The sequence below is a fragment of the Anas platyrhynchos genome, chromosome 11, assembly GCF_047663525.1.
Source record: "Anas platyrhynchos isolate ZD024472 breed Pekin duck chromosome 11, IASCAAS_PekinDuck_T2T, whole genome shotgun sequence".
In the NCBI taxonomy this organism is placed as follows: Eukaryota; Metazoa; Chordata; class Aves; order Anseriformes; family Anatidae; genus Anas; species Anas platyrhynchos.
The window spans coordinates 7105886-7124873 of record NC_092597.1 but is presented as its reverse complement, the minus strand read 5'-3'; the positions used below and the strand labels follow the sequence as shown (position 1 = coordinate 7124873).

Here is an 18988-nt window from a genome sequence, read left to right as displayed (position 1 = left end):
CTCAGAGGAAAGGGGTAAGGCAGAGAGATAATTTGAATACACAGCAATGTGTATTGCTGATACGATGAGAATTTATATAGAAGTTTGCTAAGGGAACAGTAAGAACTGCCAGCAATCATCTTCAGTACAGACATAGTACGGACCTGTAAATCCAGCATCCAAACCAAATTAACAAATTCCAACAATGATAACCAGTTCTATAACGGTAATGATACTACCAAGTGTACTAAACCAAGTATGACATTCACCAGCTTGTAGGAACTTTTACAACGTCAGTACTTCTCCAGTCTATCATTCAAATGAAAATCTCCAATTAAACCAGGTATTGAGGTGTTTGACTTCTAACCATACAAATGATATTGCTGACACGTGCACTGGTCTAAAGACAAAATTTTTGTTGAACTGAATTAAATGTCAATGAATCTGTTCAGGAAAACAAAGAAAAAAAACTAACTGCCCAAACTCTACAGAGAATACTAACACTACCTTATCTGGCAAAACTTAAAAGAACTTGAAAGCCTCACCATCATATTGTACTTCAGTGATAGTGCTACAGATCATCTAGGTGGAAGTAACAAAATTAACAAAAAGTAGCAATTTCACTGAAGTAACAAACGCTGAAATTCCATGTGTCTACAAATAATCAAATCACAAAGACTGGAAACGTTTTGGATAACCAAAAAGGAGACATTATTTCTCCTGAGAAAAGAGATTATATGAGAACTAAAGATTTGGCAACCCAAATCACAGCCTCAGGCCATTTGCATGCTGTGATAGAACAGTACCAAGGAGAAAGGGTGGCTAATACTTCACTCTGAACCCCAACGGGACAGAAGATGTTTCTACTGCTTCTTCATTCCTAGTTGTTCATTGTGACTACTTTCAGAAGAGTAAGTATGCCTTAAATTAAGTGGGTGATCTGTTTTAACAGAGCAGATACCACTACCAAATCGATGTTTCACAAAGCCACCTTGCCTTTGAAAATCCTGGGCATCAGGTAACTGGGCAATTCAGTCATTCCATATCTCAGTTACATCTTTTCAGAGCACGTGCAACATGAAGTTGACAAGGAGATTTTAAAAGAAGTAAAATAATATTTCTAATTCTTACATAACGAAGCAGAAATTATTAGGATGACCCAAACTCCTTAAGAAGTAGTTTTAATATTTTAATTCCAAATGCACGGCAATTCTATACCTTGTGTATTTCAAGGATCATAGCACCAAAAGGGCTAGAAACTTTCTATTTTTAAAATATGCCTGCATTTAAGTTAAATCAATCATGAAGCTTCTGAGGAAAAATAAGTAGACAAAAAACATGTTTAAAAGCCTATTTTAGCCTCCTAAGATTGCATGATCTCAAAAAACACTGAACTCGTCACTGATTCGGGGGGTGATTACAGACAACGCTGTGCTTCCCATTACATTTTCAGAAATACATGTGGTAAGAAATGTTGTGACAAGTGATTTTTGAAAAGAAAAAGGTTTGAAACTACTGAAAGGCCTGATATGTAACAATCTTAGTTTGAGGGATTCTGGAAGAATACACATAGGGTGTATGTATGGATACATAAAATATGAATCAAAATATACATCAGGATTCACTATTCATAATATTTACTGCTCCATGTATCATGTACCCATTCCTTGTCCAATCCACTAAAAAAATAAAAAGCCTTTTCTTCAAGACATCATGGTAACAAGAATCACAGCACCAGGAAAAACAATGAAATCGGAAGTCCCTGAATTGTCCCTGGGCATTTTGTCCATCAAGATGTGTTAGAAAGATTAACTAAAAGTGAAAAACAACACAGAACACAGCATTCGGGGCTGGCATTCATTTGGTTCATACTGTATAAATGCCTGGAGAAATCACATGCTCCCAGAATCAGTTAACTATATTAATGACACGGATAAAAGCAAGTCTAAGACAATACAAGTGACCAAATCAAAGTCAAAAAATATTAAGTTTCAGCTGAACACCCAAATCCTAATCTACCTTATGCAAAAAAAAAAAAAAAAAAAAAAAAAAAAGTTAACTTCACTGGATTTCTCACTACCCAACTGCAATTATATTAGGAAAATTTGAGTTAAGACATTAATACTTAATATGAAAAGCAAAATCATTGCAAAAACAATGGAACATACACACTGCACATAGCAGCAAATGAAGTAGCTAAGAATCCCTTAAAGTTTCTTGCATTTCAAGCAGGTGGAACAGTGAATACCCTAACTCCAGCAAGTTACATCTGAATCAATAATCCACACTCTCCCCTAAGATACCTCTACATCCTGATTCCCGCAGCTTCATGTATCTGTTCAGATGATAGCCTCAGTGCCAACGTCCTAATTCTCACTAAAAATATTGTCAACTTTAAAGTGTGTCAAATCAGTTGTACTACAAAAACATGAGAAAGTAGACGAAAAAATAATAAAAACACATACCTCAGAACAAGTATCACATTTAGATGTTGAAATGTAAGCTATAAATTAGGGTGAATCCTAAAGGAATGCACAATCATTAAATTGGTTCCCACTCTCTCCCCCTCAGTGTTTTCCTAAAACATCATTCCTAACAGCTGTATCAAAAATTCTATTTAAAAGAAAAGAAGGGAGAATAAAGTTATAGTTTCTTGAATATTAGTTTTCATCTCAATCTGGTGTACTTCACCGAAGTTTATACGATATAAATCAGTTTTCCCTCAAAGCTAGAGCCAAATACAACACGCTGCAGTTTGGCAAACCATATTAGTTTAACTTCATGTCACAACGGACTGTTCCAAGGCATTATCTTGTTGTTAAAGGGTATTTACATTGAATGCAGGTTTTACTAGTCAAACGTAGTCCAGATCAAAGCCCTCTATTCAGCACACAATAAAGAATTTATTTCCAAAATATCTGCTGCACTTCAAGCCTTTCCCTTTGACATGTATTGACTCATCAGTTACTACTTAAACCTCACCTCACATACCAAAATCATGATATAGGAATTGCGTATTGCACAGAAGGCTCTGTTTAACAGTACACAACTCTTTTTACGACAGAAGAAATAAACAAGTTAAAAAGCACTTGAGGGAAAGGAGAAATTAATGTTTTGAAACTAAGTTCTTTGTGATCATTAGGTTAGATCAAATTTGTTTTGCTACTTTAAAATACATGCTGTTGTAGCACAATCAGCTTTTCCACCTCTGTTAAAGCGTAGGTTCTGTCTACATCCCAAAGGGTATTTATTAAGTATTCAGAATACAAGCACGGTAGCAAATGTAGTCACATTTAACACAGCCTCATTTCTTGTTTCAGTCACAGTACGTTTTGTCAAGAAAAACACTTGATTACTGAATCTTTTTAGACGACTTGTTACCATATCCATGATTATTAGATCATGGCCATAGGCTAGACACTGGTACATATATCTAGCTGTCAAAGTGAATTTAATCCATTAAACACAAAGGATAGCTATGGACAGGGCTGTTTTCTGTTTATGTACCAGGAAAACGTTTTAGGCTAGTAATTTTCTTCCTTAAAGAAATGTAGGCAAATATCTCTCCCCATGCTTTCTTGTTTGGATTAGCTTCAAATAAAATTTGCAGAAATGAGAAGCATATGTAATTTGTGAAGGTGTGCAGAAACAGCATTGAAATAACAAGAGGCCTTTTTTTCTAGAACATTGCTACAAGTCCTACACTGAAATTTGCATTTCCCATTTTCAAACAACATTGAGAACAGATGTAGATACAGTAAAAACTAAACTGAAAAAGAAAAACCCAAAAATTACCAAAGTAAATAAAAAATTAAATGAAGTTCATGAAGCCATATAAATTATACACAAAAGGAGAGAGTAGAAATTTGAAATACATGCAAGCTACTTTAACACTGCTTAAGTCATACGGAATTATTCTTATTAATCTATTATTCCAAGTCAACTATCTCCATGAACTGAGGAAGTTTTCAATGTATAAGAGTGCTTTCGTTAGCTGTACAGCTGAGTAAACCTACAAACAGGGGGAGAGAAGAGGGACACAGGAACTACGCAGTAAGATATGAACAGAAATTTTGTTGCTTAGCTGTGTCCTTGAAAGCTCATTATTATTCTATTTTCATTAAGTAATATTACAAATTTGTCAAAAGATTTAGATGGAGATATTGACTGGTTTAGCTTATATAATTAAAAAAATAAAACAACATAACTAATCAAGTGTTTTCATGAAAAATACTAAGATAAAAAAATATTTTTAGAAACTCACATTTCGTTCATGATTTCGGTACTTCATACCCTTAGAATTTAACTGATCTGATAAAACAGAGTAGCTGGAAACAAAACCAGTGGATATTGAAGAGTATTGATTATCTCAAGATGGAAGCTTGTTACATGAATTACATGAACTACTCATTTGGTTTTAGAATCAGTCAGCCAATTAAAAAAAAAAAAAATCAGAGTTAGAATTTCAAGAGATAACTACCCAGCTATTCACACTGAAATCATTTTAAATGTTATCTTTGCTAAGCCTGATGAAATAAGGCCAGTGTTAATACATACATACATATTCAGAATGAGTTTATCTCAGTGCATTTTAGTTAACCTATTGCCACAATACCAAAACCGGTGCCTACTCATCAGTATTGACTGACTCGAGGCTAAGAAACACATAAATAGAACTTCTGTTGGAGCCCTGAAAGAGCTTTTTCCCCAATTGTGACTTGAGACCCAACTGGCAAAACACTTCAAGGAAACCTGGGTTATTAATGTTATGTTTGTTCCCAAGGATGGCTAGAGAGCAGCAGTATATACCTGCTGACAGAGCATTAAATTTGCTTAAAAAGGGGAAAACAAAGAACAGACACCTTGCAGAGTAATCCCCTTGGATCACATTCTCAGCATAATCAATACTGACCTCTCCTTGCTACAGTATCCGGTCAGCTTGCCAAGGTCACTTACACCATGACTTGTCTGTCCAGGTTACACCAACGCATGCAAAAACCCCAAGTACCAAGACACGTCTAAACTGCTTAGAGCAGCAACTCAGTAACGCTTCCCAAGGCCAGGCCGAGCCAAGCTGGAGCTATGCTTCTTTCCTACTCTGAGAAACGGGAAAGAGTGGGCAAGGATTAACAAACAAAAACAAGCTGAAGATCATGAGTATGGCATGTACTGAACTGCTACAGAAGGCAAAAAGTGATTTTCAACTATTATTTCATTCGTAATTTTATTTGGAAGGAAAAAATAAGATGTTTGCTTAGTTCTCATCTGAATATGCATTCAAGCTAAATATTCCACGTAAGAATCGTTCACAGCATAAAGTTTTAAAAAGCTTTAGCTTGATGAACAAGGGTTTAACCAACTATTAGCTGCAAAAACAGAAATTCACATATTTCAAGAAATCTGTTCTTCCCATTCTTTCTACTGCAGTTCTGTGCTGATACGGACAAGGTACTTTCAGATCAACACACCAAGCACTTCAGGAGATGCAACAGCTCTGCCAAGAATTCTGCCTTCAGAAGGACTTGCATTGCTATGGCAACAGCATGTTCCTCAGTCTCGAGTCAGAGACAACCTATGACACATACATGAGAGATGTCCAAACTCTGACTGATTCCCCACTGCAGCACAAGCCACATTACCATATAGATGCCAATCTTCACTTACGGAAATGTAAGGTATGGAACAGGGATTTTTGATGGTAGTTCATAGAGCACTTAAGTTACCTAAAAGTAAGTGGCAGCATTAAGGAGGAAAATGCCATTTGCTTTGCAAAATACAGACCATTCAAAGGCCAAGAGGGATATAACCATTACAGAATAAAAACCACGTTACAGACCATCTTCCATATTCAGGCCTCTATCTCCTCCTCACTCCCAATTCCCCCTAACAGGATGGGGAAAAAAACAAAAATGGAAATACTAGTGCCTGGGGAGTAAGCTGCCATTCAGTACTCAGCAAGTATCTTGAAAACAAAAGTGGATTTAATTCGTATGAAGGACATACACAGATATAAACTCTGGTTGTACTCCATCACTCTACAGATGTAACAGAATTCTCCACTACCTGCCCAGAAATGAATTCATGCACACACAGCCTCAATGAGTCTTTAATTTTTTTTTTCCCCTAACATGAAGTTTTAAGACTCTGCACTACCTTACACTCCTCTGATACCTGCCAGACTTTGTATACAACTACACAGGAACTAGCCAGTTTTTCAAGACATTAAAAAGGATAAGAAGGAAGTGTAAGTTACATATCCACTTCTGCACTTTCGTTACATGACAGTTTACAAAAAGTAGACTAAAACCAGCCTGTTGCGGCTCACGAAAGATCATTCATCCCAGATGGACAGACACATCTTTCCTGTAATACAAGGAGAAGTGTAACAACATGATCGCATTCTTCACATCCGTGGCAAACCTAAAATAGCTGAGCAAACTAAGATGTACCTCTGGTGCTCATAGTAAGCACTACAGAAAAAAAATCTAGTTTTATTTTATAGAATCAAAACTTCACTTAAGTTTTGATGCAAGAAAGAAGATCAGGTGAACCTTTGTAGAACTTCACTACTGCCCACTTTAAAGGAGTTGGCTTACAAGGAGGAAAAAATCAAGTCCCTTCTGTTGACTTACAAAGGCCTGAAAGACACATGGGAGAATATGCTCTGGAGAGGGTAAGGTCTCACATCCTTTAAAGCCTCCCTCTACTTCCTTATGAAGTATCAGGTGATATCTAACTCACTTTACTCAAGGAGTAATATGATACATTATTTTAAGAAATCAAAGTAAACTAATGAACAACGAACAGGAAAAAAGACTTCTTTTTGGTACGATGTTTGTCTGTTCTAAGCTAAATTTATTCAGTTGATAAGTTTTGTTTTGTTTTTTAAATTCAGCATTTTACAAGCACATGAAGGAAAAATATCTTATTTGGACATTCCTGCCACAAGAATATTGACTCGGTTCACATTCCTTTTTTTTTTGATGTGCTTTTCACTATCCTGTAGGAAGGACAGTGAATACAATATCAGAGATATTTTCAAGGTTACCAAATAAAAAGCCAAAATAAATACTACCAAAATAAAAGTCTTACACAGACCAGAGAATACATGTGTATAATCACAAGTAATGTCAGAAATAAAGTGACATCGATGTGCATTTATTTTATAAATCAAACTAAGGGGAAAGATATTTGATTTACTGTATTACTCGATCACCCTGGCATCTAAGCACTACAAGCGCTAATCTTGCAAAGACATACCACAAAATATAGCCACTGGAACTGCTGTAGTAAGCACCACGCATCATTTGTAGGAATATACAAAAGCTTTTCATTACTCCAAAACTCGGTCATCTTCATTAAATCATCATCTCTTCATAAAAGCCTTAGCCTCATTTAGCATTCAGAAGATGAAAGAGCAGCTACTCTCCTTATGGATTACTTCTCTATTACAAGAAAATGTTTTGCATGTCGAAAGCAAACATTAAAGGATTAAATGATATCGTCATTTCAGCTCTTGTTTATTTGCAGTGGGCAGTGAATGGAATTGCGAAGAAACAATCAGTGATTATTTTAAGCTGTGTTCTTTACTAAGGATTATGACTCATGGTGTCGCTGCATGAAGAAACTGGAATAGGTAGAGGTGTCACACTGAAAATCATCAAAACGTCACAATATAGAGAACGTCCAACAAGCAAAGCTGTCTGCTTTAAACATTTCAGAGTAGCCATAACAGCAGCTTGCATTCAAATAAAAAATTAAACAGTGAATTCCAGTCTCCTACAGAAAACTAAAAACACTTGGAAATTTTCTGAGGTATGTTCATCTCCCCAGCATCATACTAACACAGAAATAGAAAATTCAAGAGATATTTGATTACAAGATGCAAAAGTACCTACAGCACGCAAAGAGGATGAAGTCCTCCTTGACTTCACCCTGGATTCACCTGTACTTTTTAGGCTTTAACCATGTTTCCCAACTTAACTAGATAAAACCAAGTTTGTAAAGCAACATTATTTTAAATGAGATTCTTTACAGTTTGCTGACACATTGTATTCTAACAAGTATGAATCACACTAAGATTTATGTTTGCCTAAGTCTTCTGTCCGGTTCCATTCTAATTGCCTCATTCTAGTAAAAGAACAGTTTATCTTGTACTTCTGTATAGATGTTAAAAATAGAAAACACCCATCTGCATACAGTTTTGCTTTTAGATAAGTCCTGGAACCACTCAATGCACTGAAGACTGTAAAACCTGAACAAGGTAGAAGACAGGAGGATTAAAAATCAATTCCTGCTTCAAAGACAATGATATACATGTTAAAAATTAACAACATATTTTGGTCATGGTCTAAAATTAATAAAAACAGATACTGGGTAATGCTACAGACCAAGCTCTTCTTTGCATCGAATTAAGTGTAAACTTTGGTTTATACTGGACTACGTTGAACCACACTCCGAACGTGCACATTACATTGAATCACACACCGAACATGCACATCAGTCAGCATGTGTACAAAATGTACGCAGCTAGAAACGACCGAATCTGCGGTGTTTTACTAGATTAGTTTTCCCAACAGCTAGTCCTGTCTATTTATCTTAATTTAAAAGGGGGGGAATATATTAAAGTGTTATTTTCACAAAAAACAAGGCTCAGAACACGCTTCCACATAACAAGTTCCTCTATTACCAATGCTTCAGCCTCATCAACAGCAAAGAGTTCTGAGACAAGACAAACGCTGTACTGCAGTTTTGTGCAAAGGAAAGCAGAACAGTGAAAGCACGCAGTTAAACTTGCTATGAGAACTCCACGCTATTTTTGACTTATCAAGACAAAGAAATTTTGTGTAACACCAAAATTTAGTACACTTCTTACCTTCTTTTTTGAACGCAATTCTATAGCATGAGCAGTTTTTAAAAGTTCCCCATAGTGCTACTATGGAAGTATAAAACCACCCTGTCCACCAAGATAAACCTTAGTTTTAGGAGCACTCCTAGAGAGCACTACACTACTAACTGGTCTGTAAAGGAAACCCTTTTTATCAAGTCTCTTCCTCTTCCACCTTCCATCCCAAGCACTTCTTTAAAAGTAACACCAGCAACGGTGCCTTCAACCTGATCTATCACGACTTTTTTCCTGCATTACATCACTAAGAACATGAACATTGTTTTCTTGGCAGCGATTTCAGCTCCTTCACACACACAGAGACCACAAATAAAATAAAATCACATCCCTTGCACAGAGGACTAACAAAGTCCTAAAGATTGGTTGGGTACATTTTAGCCTGATTATCCTTTGAAAACAGTGGGACATTATTAAATATAACAAAAGCTGCTCTTTCTGATCATTCTTGGTATTCAGTTAACATCTTCACCAAAGAAGTATGCCCTTTATGTTTTTGAATGTTGTGTTTACAAACATAGCTTTGTTTCACCAATGAAAAAAACAAGGCTTTCATTCAAGACATTAAAAAAAATTATCATTATCTCATCTTAGACTCATAATAGGAAAAAAAAGCATGGTCCTACAACCGTTAGTAAATAACCGATTGTAGCATTTTAAAAAGTCTACAAGTGCTTCCAAATCATCAGGTTGAGGCATTCAATAAAAACTCTGAACTTCTAGACTCTCATACTAAGAAAGAAAAAACAAACTGAAGTGGACATTACTTCTTAAGACAGACATAAGAAGATTAAAAATACACGTCCTTCCTTAGAACAGTAATTGTGCACTGAAATAATACTTCTTCTTTTCTTACAATGCTTAATACCAAAACCATTATACATTAAGATGTACCCCATAATACTAGTTAAGAGTATTCACTAATAAATCTGCATCAAATAATTCACATGCAGAAGTAAACAATGCCTTTTTTTTTTTTTCCCTTTATTTCCTACTTCAGTGACTCCTCCCAGGACTAATCAAATTTTGCTATATACTTCTGAAGATGTGTAAGAAGTACTTTCTGAAGAAGTAACGTGCTACATTAAATTAGACAGGGGCTCTAAAAGAGGTCTTTAGAGAACATAATTTATATTGAATAAATTTATTTATTGAAACTGAATTTTCAAACTTAATAATTAATATTTATTTTGAAGGAAATTTAAGATAGGAGGTTTAGTATATCATATAGATTACATCAGGCTCTATAGGTAATTTGAGAAGCTTTACAAAGTCTTTAAAAATATCCAACCCTCCTAATCCCAAACAATATAGTCCTTCCAAATTACAGTTAAAAAAAAAAAAAAAAAAGTAATATATATCTTGGTCAATACAAGCCAGCTCTTGTTCTTCTGTTCATAAATAAAATTTTCAACTGTGAATATTGAATATTTACAATCTGCCTTTAGAAAATTCAAAGGAAGAAAGCTTATATATGAAGTTTATAGTGTAATATATACCAGATTCATAGAAATGAATGTAACAGTATCTGTAGTCTCAACTATGGATAAAACAGAACTGAGACAAACAGCTGTCACACTGATTTGATAGCAAAATTACTAAGGGGCTCAGTCCTCTTGGTGTGACAGCTGGAAAGAAGTTATGGGAAAGGGGAACTTGATCATTTTTATGTATGACTAACAAATCTTTAACATCAAATTCTCTTCTCAAAGACCAAAGAAAAAAATCCCACAAATCAACCAACCAACCCTCAAAAAAACTTAGCAGCAGCTATACCAGTTCTCCAGTAATTCAGGAACTAAGTACAAGTTCAGCTGTGATTACAGAGCGCACAAATACGTAAGAATCTCATCTAAACAACTCTTTAAAGAAAAATAAATAAATAAATAAATAAATAAACCTCAGGTAACATGCAATTTCTCCTCTGACCCTTCTCAGGACTCTTACTCCACTTGACCCACATCTTTTGCCTTCATGTTTACATTTCTGTCAATACTGCTGTCCAAATAAATCCAAAATATAACAGGCCACTTCAAATCACATTCCTTCCACCACGTCATAAAGACCACTTTCCAAACCATCTGGATACTTCTCATCACTTACTAACGACTAGGTCATTAAAATTTGGCAGATCAAAGAGCTACTAGCTGGGCTGGGAGGAGGTGTCCCCCACCGGGTACTTCCACATCAGGAAAGGGTAAGGTCTGAGTCCTGAGGGTCTCAAGTCAGAAGGAAATAACACCACAGCCATCTTCCTTGTGTTGTGACACAGCAGTGTTTATACACGTACTGGAAGTCATATGCTACGCTTGTTAACACAGTTGTCACAGCACTGCTCTCGTCCAGAGAAAACTAACTGCTGGAAATACCAAATTCATTTTTTGAAGTAATGCTTTCTACATGCCAATACAGCAAGTTGTAGTCTCCCTTATTAACAAGGTCAAGTATCTCTCTAAACAGAAGACAGGCCAAATGCTACTAAAATCCCAGAATTAGTTACTGGGAAGACAGCAAGGCATTTCTGACCAACTGATGTTATCATCGCCTTAAGTGATAACAGCCATGTTTTCAAAAACATAGCTAACAGCACTAGATTGGCAGACACCTACTTAGCCCATCAACAGGCTAGACTCAGAACACCTACCTTTCCAGGAACTTTATTCTTTTTTGTTGTTGTTGCTTTAAAAAAAATCACAAAAAACACTGTGTGACCATAAACACCTTTGTGAGAGATTGTCTGTTTGAAGCTGAGTTATCCATTCCCTCCATTTGTCCAGCGTTTTTTATTTGGCACTCGTCAGACCCAGGATGAACTACCAGGTTACTAGACCCGCTGGTTCACTTTTAAGGGAGCTGACAGACAAGCTAGATATTAAAAACAATTTCAAAGCTACATAGCTGCATGATCTAATGTTTATTTTAGCAGGGCACTCTAGATTTTTGGCATTAACACACAGTAAGCTTACTTTGTTTCAAATAGCAAACAAAAAAAAAACAGGATTGCAACACACTTTTAATGACAAAACCAGAAATACAGATCAAATCTCTCCAACACTTCTATTTCATCTTTTTCATTGATAAAATATCATGTCAAATATTACTGCAGGACCAGACTGCGTTACTATGCAGAATCTCTTGTCAACACCTTAATTCAGGGATAAGGAGGAGGCACTAGGAATTTCCTGTGCCTCAAAAGGAGACTGTACCAGAAACACATTATGTATCAGGGAATTGATCCTTATTACGAATTAATGTATTGATAAAAACAAAAATAAAATACTATACTCTGAAAGGCTAGGAGTACTTTTCATACCCGGAAGTTTTATCTTCCTGCAGTTTTCTCCTTGACTATAATTTGATTATCACATCTACGAGTACCTACCATATTGAACGCTTCCTGTAGATGAATGTACGCAGCATTTTAAACGTCGCCTACTGAGCTAACTCCCAAGACTTGGGTTTTGTGTTGTTTGTTTGTTTTAGGAAGGAACTGCTCACTCGATACTAAAAACAAGAGAACTGACAAACAGTAACCAAGTCTCACTAGTTTTGGGAACACTGTTTGGTAATAACGTAACAGACCTGCTAAAGCAGAATTGCCACTGAGTGCAGCCTCAAGACAGAAGGGACACTCGGGTTAATGGCAGGCTATCAACTTCAATGGCCTTAGCATCCAGCCAGTAACCAGTGGACTATCGCAGTGCATTCCTCACTAACCGTGTAGATTAGTAGACAAGTGGAAAGGGCAACCTCATGAATTTGCAAATAAGGGAACCAAACTGATAGAGACAGGTATCTAAACAGATTTGTCCTGAAGGGGCTTTTTGCATATAAACCCAGCATGGGAAATGTCTAAACACGCACAAGATTTGTGCCCAAAGCTGTCCGTGCACAAATGCACATACTCATTTTTCAAGTATTTCAGAAGAAATCTTACAAGCAGCAGAACCATCATATTTTGACTACTCAGCTCTTGAACTGTTCCTCTTAAACTCTTAACTTTTCATTTTTCGTTAGACATCCACATTACCTTACTTCTCGGTTTTTGGGCTGATACCTCACACGCATGCACACATCCACACAAAAATAGTGCTATTACTAGCATGAGGAAGCTACATGAATTAAAGATAGTAAGCCATATATGAGAACATTGTCTCCGATATTATGTTATTTTTTTTTTTAAAACATCTACAAAGTTCTGCATGGAAGTAGTAAAATGGGTTTTATTGTAGGGTACCACACCTGAGGAAAAAAAAAATCAATCACATGAAAAAATGAAACATAAGTCAAACCTGCTGGGAAACACATGAAAATCACAATATTATTGTCTACAGCAGGCATCTGAATATTCTACCTGGATTTTTAATCAAGCTCGTGTAAAAAGTAAAGAGAATAGGGCAAAATGGCTAACTATCCAGGTCTGTATGGGCATACACAGTATTATTTTGACAGAAACAAAAGAAAGCAACATTTCAATGTGAATAATAAATGCTGCTATTAATCATAGTAGCAACATGGAAATTCTTCATTTGAAATAAAATCTGCAAGAACACCCAACTAATTACATTAGAAACCTGATAAAGAGTACCTCTGACCTTTGCCTTCTGCTTTTACGATTTCTAAGACAGAAATCGCTTTATCTTCTTCCTCCTCCCAAACCAACTTGGGAAAAGGCAAGTTCTGTCTTAAACAACATGCAATTTTAACAGCAACGACAAGGAATAGTTTGTGGCTTAACTCAGACCTACATATCAGGTTACTTTTCCAATATATTTGTTTTCACTAGTAGTCTGACCAAGTTATTTGACTTCAACAGCAGCTTTCATGACTTATTGTCATAAGATACTGTCGTTCCTCAGATCAGTTCACCTATCTCATCTGCAGCTTTCACTCATAACCGAGTGACCAGTAGAAAGCCAGCTTCCCCAACACCAAAAATTCCTGAAGACTTTCTCTCTTTCAATCAAAACACAACATTCACGTATGAATCCACTCAAGCATTTTCTTACAAACTGTAGCTGTCACAATAGCTGCTTTAGTTATGCAATCCAGTGACCTGTATTTTACAGCATAAACACCAGAAATACTGCTGATTTACACCAGATCAAGCTTGTTACTTCAGACTTCATACTGTACACCATAGTATTCCCCACACTTCATAAAGCCACACCTTAAATACAAATACAATTTAACTATCCTTAAACAGTAACTAATTTGTTCTTTTATGCTTGGGGGGCGGTGGGGGAGAGGAGGAGAGAAGATAATGAATATTTCTTTCCAATTTAGATTTCCTAGAAATGTACAGATTTAAATGCCATTCAGACAAGCAACTGATTTTCAACTACTTAATTGGGGCCATCTCAAGCTGCATCTCAAAGCACTGATAGCTTTGGGAGGGAAGAGTTGTTTTCTGGATAATGATTATTACTACTTATAAAGTTTAAATGAGGAAAAAGGAGGCTCTACAGTATCAAGAAATAAACTCCAACTAGGAAGAGGAAACCACTTTCCTTTCGTATGCAAAGATGTCATTAAAAACAACAATCAAAAAGTGGTGTTTAACAGGAAAGATATTGAACCAAGTTGCACAGCTGCACCTACTGTCAAAATCACAGTCTGTGTAGGAGAAGAGGTAGCATCACCCTGTAGTCAACGAAAAAAATCTGTGCATGCTGTGCATTTTGTTAACAGATACTTCTAAGGAATAAATACTTTGTCCTTTCATGTTTCGCTTTAAAAAGCGGCCTCTTGCAGTTAAAAAATAAAAAAATAAAAAAATGAAAAAAGTGTTCAAACATCCTATAAGCTACAGAATACTTGAAATTAAACCAAGATCACAATTAAATCAGAGTGCTGGCAATGCCTGTACTTCATCAGCGAGCTCATCAAGGTCTTTCTGTAACAGTCAACACTGATTCAGAACACAATATAGAAGTTTGTCACTTCTCACTCCTGCAGAGCAATCCCCCTAGGTCAAGGCTTCGGTTGCTGTAACATTACAAGAATTAGGGTATATAATTCCACCAAGCAGTAAATCTCTACAACTAGAAATGTTTTGAATTAAAACCCATGGCTATATACCATTATCTTCTCCAAAGGGAATTCATTTGAGGTTGTAGCTTATGAGACAGCTGCAGCATATTGCTCATGATCAGTATCTGTGTTGATACACTGTATCACTAAAGGAATTCAAGGAAATTTACTTTCTCTCACCCAAAGCTAAGTATTTGGCATTCTCTCTTTTCCTGATCCAGCCAAGAAAAGCATGGGAAACATCATTCTACCTGTTCAGGAAGAGCAAGGTATAGGAGGGGATGGGGGGTTGAGCTCTGCACAGTAAGTTTTAGCTGTCTGGACATCCTTTAAAACACATTTTTGAAAAATAAGTCTAGAATATTTGCTTGAAAAAGAAAAAAAGATTAACTATGATGCATATTATAGGAATTGCTGTCTTACTTTTGCCAGTAATTTAAACTTAATTGTAAAGAGCAAGTGGAAACCACTTACATATTTCAGGAGAAAGAAGCAGAATACTTCCTCATATGCCATATTTACTACGTGATTTTATTAATCAATGTGGTAGATAGTCTCTGAAGAGTCTGCAAAATTACACAACTCAAGTTTTAAAATATTTTTAAAAATAAAAATTCTAATGTGTCACTAAAATTCAAGGTATCCTTTGAACTCTCAAAAGAACAATTCTGACACCGTAGGAAGTGAACAGGCAATGGTACTGCACAACCTCAAGAAGCAACTTCATTCCTCTATCAGCATTCTAAAAATGTTTTAATTAGCCTTAACTGAAAACACAACCATCACTTCCTTGTATTCATAAAAACAAAAATATCACTGTTGTATTCCTACAAAATACGTATACATAGAATGGAAAATAAAGGAACTTTCTGATAATGTGGTTTGCTGTTAGTTCTTAAATTTCTCCTTCGGAAACGTTAATAAATATAAATACACCCTGACAAAGAATAATATAATAAAAAGCATCTTTTAAAATACTACTCTTATTTTGTATTACAGGCTCAGCTAAAATGTCTCTGAAAACAGACATCAAGTGTACGTCAACGAAAACAGCAGGCAACAAAATGCAACACGTAACAGCAGCTATTTGTTTACATGATGCACCGATATAGGTTCAATGCAAGAAAAATGTCAAAATTTTGACAACTACACAGCACTGGAAAATTATATTACTGTGTACTGAACTAGGCTCCCAGAGGAGAGAGCAGAAGAGAACATAAAAATACAAGCATTTTCTTCTTTACGTATTATTTTGTTGAACTAGACACATGATGCTATGATCAACAAGGACTTGTGCATGTGCCAGTAAACAGCTTCTGACAAATCACTACAATAATACAGTAGAATAATTCAGATCTAACTTAGATCTAGGAACTAGTGGTATCTAGCCAGTAATCCTTAAAATTCTAAGCCTTGGGTTGTGGTGTGCGTTTGTTTTGCTCGTTTCTTTTTAAGAAGTTAGTCACTACATCATACATGCTCCTTAAGAACTGAATTCTAGAATATATCCTTGCATCAGGAGTACTTTGTTACCTGGTATTTTCCTTGAGTGTTTTCCTCTTTTATACAGGTGCTAGGAAATACTTATTGAACAGGTGGGCTTTTATCAAACAGCAACAAAGAAAGCCTTCATTTGAAATGCAATAGATCAATAAACAATTTGCATGTCAGTATGACTAGAGATACTTAATGCTTCGCTGTACTAGAACACATAGGCTAAGGCACAGAGGAAAACTGGTTAAAGTTAAGAACAAGATATATTACAAAGTCAGATCGAAACAGGACATCTCCAATTTTAAATGAGAATACGTACAAGTGAAAGATTACCATCCAAGCACATTGAAAGTAACCTGAAACATCAAATCCTGGTTACATGACTTCTATGTATCTCAGATGCACCTTACCTGATCCACTGAACTGACTGCTTCCCAGCGTGGTTGGTCTGGTTTTCCCGCTATTAACAGGTGGGGAAAACATCTGCAAAACAAGAAGATGTGTATAAGCTGGCTTTGAACTCCCATGTTCAATTATGAAGCTGGTCCGCAGACTTAAAACAAAGTTCATAGGAAACGACTATTTGATTCCTATTTCTATTAGAAAATAAACAGAATGTAGGATGCACGTTCAGAGCCATAAAGGCAAAGTATTCCTTCCAATTTATTTGTACCATTACACTCTTTTGTGCATGAACACAGCTTAAAATAAAAAATAAAGGCCTAATACTACCACGACAATTTAAAATATGCATTCAATTTAAATTTTACTACTAAAAATATATTTCTTGTGGATTTATGAAATTAAAGTCACTAGATAAAGTCAACTCTTGAAAGGTAGCAGTTTTCGATTACATCCATAAGTCCAACATTCTTCAAGATCTGTTAAAACAAAAGTATCAAAAAGAAAACACCTATAATTTTCTGAGACCGAGTTACTTACAGACGTTAAGCGTTCTTTTGGTTTAAAGACAAAAACAAACCAAGAGGAAGAAGGCATCTCGGTGCCACACGCCAGCTTAACAAATGTTAATTATTAGATTATGCCATCACTGGGTCAGCCTGATTTTAACCAGTTAAACCAATTGACCCAGCTGGTATTACGGTATTAAATCTGGACGTCTAGACATTACATCAAAGTTCAGGTGTCCAACTTGGCTGTGAGGAAGGCAGCCCAGCCCCGCACGCTGCCGCCCTTACTCCTCCGTTTAGCACGGCGCAGCGACAAGAAGCCCTGGAAGCATGTCCTACCGCGCTGAAGTCCAGCAAGTCGCTCAGCTCCTTGTCAGTTCCTATCGCGGCCATCCTCTGCTGCTGGGAATTCATCTTCAAACGCTGCGATCGCGTCCTGGGGCACGGGAGAAGGGGCACAGGGAGCGCTTCGCCTCGACAGCAGCCCGGGGGCAGCCCCCCTGCACCGGCCGCACCGACGGGGTCAGCGCCGGCCCCGACCCGCCCAACTCCTGCCAAGTGTCCCGGGGCTCATCCCCCTCCCTCCCTCCCTCCCTCCCTGTCCCGGCCCGAGGGCTGACACGCAGCGAGGAGCGCTCAGCGAGCCGCCAGCGCGGCCAACAATGGGGCTGCAGCGGGGGCGGCGGCGCGGGGCCGGCGGGGCCTCGGCACAGCCATGGCCGCCCGAGCGGGACCGCCGGCTCCCGGCCCCCCCCCGCCTCCTCCTCCTCCTCCTCCTCCCCCCGCGCCGCCGGGGGGGCGGGAGCGGAATGCGCGTGCGGCGGGAGGGAGGGAGGCAGGGAGGGGGCGTGCGCGCGCTCGCGGCGGGAGGAGGAGGAGGAGGAGGAGGAGGGGGTGCGGGGGGGGGGTGGGCGCCTTCCCTTGTGCCCGGCGGGCGGCGCGGGGGAGCGGCGGCCCCGCTCCCTGCAACTTGCGGCCCCCTCAGGGCCGCTGCGAGCCCCGCGCCGCCCAGCGCGGCCCCGCCGCCGCCCGCGAGGGGGGGCTCCGAGGGGGGGGCTCGGCGCCGCCCGGCCCCGCCGCCGCCCCCCGGGCTCACCCCCACGTACACCCCCCCCACACACCCCCCCTCAGCCCCGGTGGCGGCCCGGTCCCCCCGCCCCGGGCGGCCCCGCTGCCTCCCTCCCTCTTTCCCCCCTCCCGCCCGGCCGCCGCCGCCTCAGCCCCGCCGCGCTCCCGGCCGCCGCCGCTCCCCCGGCCCGGCCGCTGTCCGCCAACTTGTGCCGGGCCCCCCCCGCCGGTACCTGGTGCCCCCCGGGCGCTGCGCTGCGCGGGGCCGGGCGGGCGGCGGCGAGCCGAGCGCTCCCCCCCCGCTGGAAGGAACTTGTGGGCTCCCCTCAGGCAGACATTTTTTTGCTTACGGAGCCTCAGCACCACGTTCGCGGCCCCGGCTCCGTATCCCTCCGCGCCGAGCGCCGCCGCCGCCGCCTTAACCCTTGCCGCGCCGCGCCGGGGGCGGGACGAAGGAGCCGCCGGCCCCAAGCAGCGCCCGGCGACGACGACGGCGGCGGCGGGGCAGGAGCCGGGGGGGCGGCGCGGGGCGGCCTCCCGGTAACGCAGCCGCCCCCCCCCCCCCGGTGCCCTCCGGAGCCGGGCAGCCCTCGAGGCGCGG

The 18988-nt window shown here is 39.1% G+C and overlaps 1 protein-coding gene across 7 annotated transcripts in view; it reads right to left on the bottom strand.

Moving 5' to 3' along the window:
- Window positions 1–18789, bottom strand: part of TCF12 (transcription factor 12) — a 158713-nt gene extending 139924 nt beyond the window's left edge. For 2 of the 7 annotated variants that reach the window (XM_038184785.2, XM_038184787.2), the window contains exons 1-3: window positions 18621–18787; window positions 17659–17755; window positions 16819–16891 (exon numbers count right to left, since the gene is read on the bottom strand). In XM_038184785.2, the coding sequence (XP_038040713.1) occupies window positions 16819–16891; window positions 17659–17733 (148 nt within the window). In that variant the 5' untranslated portion in view covers window positions 17734–17755; window positions 18621–18787. Of the gene's footprint in view, window positions 1–16818; window positions 16892–17658; window positions 17756–18620 lie in introns of all 7 variants that reach the window. The other 5 variants (XM_038184788.2, XM_038184791.2, XM_038184790.2 and 2 more) reach the window with 5 other exon arrangements.
- Between the last annotated feature and the right edge of the window lie 199 nt (window positions 18790–18988).